Below are 4633 nucleotides of genomic sequence, written 5' to 3'. Positions count from 1 at the left end.
TTTTCCCTTGGAAAAAACGCTCGCAGTGCACGCCGATTGCCCCCTCGGAGGCATCGCGTGCGTGCTCTTCGCCCAAACAAATAACGCATAGATCGTGTGTGTCATCAGATGTTAAACAATGTCAACACGGATGCACACATCCTTAAACGCTTTGCTAGTGCTCGCCATAATGAGATGAATAGAGATCGCCCTTACCACAGAAATGCACGCTTCAAACAAAACAGTCAATGAAGACGAAGAAGAGAATGATGTGTGCTCCCGGCGCCTATTTATACTATAGTCGCACCGGTAGTGACGTCATGGCTGTCGCCGGCCAACGAGTTGGTGTTTTTTCAATGTATGCTTCAGATACGGGTCACGACGAGGCGTTCCCCCATAGCGACCCCTAGAGGACGCAGTTCGAAGTTCCCATGAAAGGGAACTGTTCCTAACGACAGTTCCTAACGAGTTGCCTTTAATGTGCAAGGCTTTCCTCCACTCGTTAATTGAAATCTTGGTGACGTATAGAATACTGTCTACTGGGCTAGTCGATATATTGAATATAGTGATGTCAAACGATTAATCGCGATTAATCACATCCAAAATAAAAGTTTTTGTTTAGAGAATATATGTGTGTGTACTGTTTATATTTATCATGCATATATAAATACACACACATGCATGTATATATTTAAGAAAAATATGTTATGTTTATATATTAAATATATTTATATATAATATAAATTATAGGAATATAAATATATACATGTAAATATTTTCAAAATATATACTATATGTGTATGTCTTTATATATACATGATAAATATACACAGTTCACACACATATATTCTGTAAACAAAAACTTTTATTTTGGATGCGATTAATAAATTTATAAACACTATTAATCACTGGACTAGATTTCCAAACCAATTTTTCTTATAAAGTTTTCATAGCAAATCTTTAATTTAAACATCAGTAGCAAAGTCAAGTCGGAAGGTTCAATTAAGCTCTGTGATTCAGTTTAAAACTGTCCTTTTCATTACTCAAATGTTTCTGGACAATTGCATAGAAATTTGAATGTATTAGATTGTTAAAATAGCTAATATAATAGTTAAATATTAGTAAGATATGTAAATATTGCAGTTTATTACAATGAAACAATTATTACATAAATGATTTAATGTCATTCTTCCTTGTGTTTATGTAATGACAAACAGTACAGGGAATGTTAGTTGATTGTTTTAACTAGATTTTACTGTATTTCACGTCATGCATTAAACATTTTCTATCTACATCTATCTGTTTTTCTACTTAAACAATCTATTTTGGAGCTATTTGGTCAAAATTATTGTTTTTAGACTGAGGAAACATCCTTTTAAGCTATTTCCATGCAAGTACATCAATATTGAGATGTACATTGAAAATAACCTTATGGATACTGTGTAGATTACTGACTCTGATTGAGTTGGTGCAAGCAAGGTGATTTGTGTCAGAGACCCAATCATGGGAATAAATGTGTATAGACATTAAAGGTTCTGATCAATGTTAGCTGTAGGGGATGTATTAAATCACCGGCCATGTTAGCCTGGCAGGTGCCCAGAGCCTGCAGGATGAGCTGAAGCTCTCTGACTGCAGCTGCTGCCTCCTCTCCGCAACACATCTCTGGCTCCATCACCAGCTCCATCAGACCTACACCTACAGACAGAGAGACACAGTGTTTATATCAGACACTGTCCACAAAGGACACAAACTCTTCATGTTTCTGTATAAGAGTGAAGAAGCAGCACCTGCTCTGTTGAGATCTATAAGAGTCTGACTCCGTTCATCATCATGGAGACTCTTTCCACTGTCTTGCTCAAGCTGGATCTGTTTGATTTTCACACTCTTGGTTACAACTTGGTTTCTTCTGCGACCTTCAAAATAACTATAGACCAGCATGCCATTCACTGCTATGGGAACCCTCTGCTGAGTGATCTGGTAGCCTGCCTAAAAACACAAACACCAAACTGTTACACAACTAAACAATGATGGGTATCAGGACCATTTTAATTTCTAGTTTATCTAGACCTAAATATATCTATTACACATCTGTGTCTGGCCAAGGGTTTTCAAACAGCAGGAGAGTGCTAGGAGAGCCTAAATAAAAATAGCATTAAAAATTAAATAAAATAAAAGTTAAAATTAACAGATTTTGTCACTATTCATTTTGTCAAATATATATTTCATTCTGCATTTTAAATACTGGTCAGAACTTACATTATCTCTTTATGTATCCAAAAATATAGAGTTAGAGAAAATACAGTCTTAAAGAACTTAATAAAAAAGAAATTAAATATTTTGTTTCTATTATATATTTTGTACTTTTATTCAGCAACAATGCATTCAATTGATTTAAAAAAAAAAAACAGTAAAGCCTTTTATATTATTACCAAAAAAATGTTGTTCAAATAAATGCTCTTCATTTGAACTTTATTATCACTCTGGGGGAAATTTTTTTAGCTTTGCCATCAAAGAAAAAACTTAAAACAGTTACTATACAATATTACTGTTTTCCGTTTTTGATAAAATAAAAGCAAAATAAACTTCTTTCAAAAATATGTTTAACAATTTTTATTTCTAATATTTTAACACAGTATAAATCAGGCCTTTATTTACACAGTAAAATATATAGTTGCCTTTTGTATTTTAGGGAAATATTCTTTTGCATTTTTGGATGTCTGTAGCATCAAAGCCATGCTGTGTTTTGGCTTAGACCTCATCCAGACTTAACATGAAATCTAAATGAATGACCTTAAAACATCATAATTGTATAATCTGAGAAATCTTTTGTGTCATCACTCATCAGAATCAAATCTGTGTGTTTGGCAGGGTTGGGTAGGGTTAAAAGACCAGGGTTAAGGTTATGACAAAATGAAATCGCATACAGATACTTGTGATCTGGCTACATTTTCAATCTCCTTCAGTTTCACGGCAAAGCAAAACAGAGCGCTCGTAACTGTTGCTATGGCAACTCCATGACCAAAAGCCACTAGAAATTTATAATGGTTAATGGCATGCAAAAGAGTAAAGTAAAAAAAGAAAAGCAATTAGCCATTACCATCTGCGTGTTGTACCTGATCAACTAATTCATCATGGCCACAAAAAAAAAGAAAAAAAAGTAAGCACTGAAAAAAGTAGCGCTAATGAAGAGTGACATTCCTCATAAGTCAAATATTCCCTCCATTTCAATGTCTGCGCTTTCTCAATGCCAACTCAGTCAGAATCAGTCCTTGCTTATGATTATTTTGGCTTAAAATTGGTTTTTCAATCTGTTTGGTGCATGTTGTATTACAATATAAGTAATACAGGAAAGGAGGATATGCCTTCACAAATCATTTTTCCTGCACAGTCCAAATATATACATTAATTCGAAATTGTTTTTGTCTGATATTTTGTCTTTCTAAAATTGTGACAGAATTAAAATGACATTTTCACTTAATCTAATAATACTATTTAATTATGAGTTTATCTCACATGCTGTATCTTTACACAAGAGATATCATGTTATTTTGTGAAGAGCTGATGTAACCAACATCACTGAGTAAATGGACTTTAGCCAAAGAATTATTGAAAAAAAAAAAAAAACGTAATAGAGCACAACAGGTGGGTTATGGAAGAAAAAAAATCTCATTTATTTTCACCCAAGAAAATATATTTTTTTATGACGATAACATAAATCTTTCAAAAAAAATAGTAAATTGAGCTTTGGGGTTGTTAGGAGAAAGCATATGCTTCTGTAGAAGCTACACATCGATTTCAACTTCATGTTAAGAAAATCATGTTCAGTTGTAGAATTCCTGGTGAAGTTCTATATTACCCACACTACTCAAAGGAGATTGACCAATAAGAAAAGGAATTGTTACCATGGAAGCAGGAAATGTAAAACATTTAAATCAACAAAATAAAACATTGAAATCAACATTTTAAATCAACAAATTTACTTATATATATACTGAAAAATATAAATTAGCCAATTGTTCTGAAGTCAATGGACTTTTGGATAAAGGCCTGAAATAAGGTCTGTGGTTTACACAAGTTCAAGATATTTTACAACATAAAATACATCAGTAATACTCCCAAGTGGCTAAATGGGACTACAGAGGATGTCTGAGACATTAAACGTCATCACATCAAACAGTTAAACTCATTTACTCACTAATCTGCTCATGTTTATAATTGCACTCTTGCAAACTATTCTAACTCAAACTCTCATGTAGTCATGTAACATTGGCCCACTCGGTCCTGGTTCCCCGAGCTAGAGCTCCTCGCGACAGCCCCTCCTTGGCCGATTCCTCTGAGGAAGGATCTACTGACTCAGAGACGGGGCACCCTTAGGCACACGCGTCCAGACCTCTGGAAACTTCATGTCTCGTCCCTGGATGGGACGCGGAGGTTCTAAGCGACCTACCCCAAGAGGTAGTGACACCATCACTTCAGCGAGAGCACCGTCTACGAGACATTGTGCAAGCCCTGGCCTACGCCAAAAAGTAGGGGCGCAGGTGGCTTCCACAGGACACTGGAAGGGGCAGTGCCTGTGTCCCTTTGTTGGGGATCCCAATTCATCGGTCATCCGACATGACGTCGAGAGTGACCGACTGAAAAGGAACGTCTCGGT

At 35.4% G+C, this 4633-nt stretch overlaps 1 protein-coding gene across 1 annotated transcript in view; it reads right to left on the bottom strand.

Moving 5' to 3' along the window:
* The window catches only part of gatb (glutamyl-tRNA(Gln) amidotransferase, subunit B), a 20677-nt gene that overhangs the window by 11519 nt on the left and 4525 nt on the right, over positions 1-4633 (bottom strand). The window contains exons 4-5 of the mRNA XM_016495543.1: positions 1767-1965; positions 1552-1674 (exon numbers count right to left, since the gene is read on the bottom strand). Coding sequence (XP_016351029.1) covers positions 1552-1674; positions 1767-1965 — 322 coding nt within the window. The remainder of the gene's footprint in view (positions 1-1551; positions 1675-1766; positions 1966-4633) is intronic.

The sequence above is a fragment of the Sinocyclocheilus anshuiensis genome, unplaced genomic scaffold (assembly GCF_001515605.1).
Source record: "Sinocyclocheilus anshuiensis isolate Anshui unplaced genomic scaffold, SAMN03320099.WGS_v1.1 scaffold517, whole genome shotgun sequence".
NCBI classification, from domain to species: Eukaryota; Metazoa; Chordata; class Actinopteri; order Cypriniformes; family Cyprinidae; genus Sinocyclocheilus; species Sinocyclocheilus anshuiensis.
The sequence above is the reverse complement of the archived record's forward strand: the minus strand, read 5'-3'. Positions and strand labels throughout refer to the sequence as shown.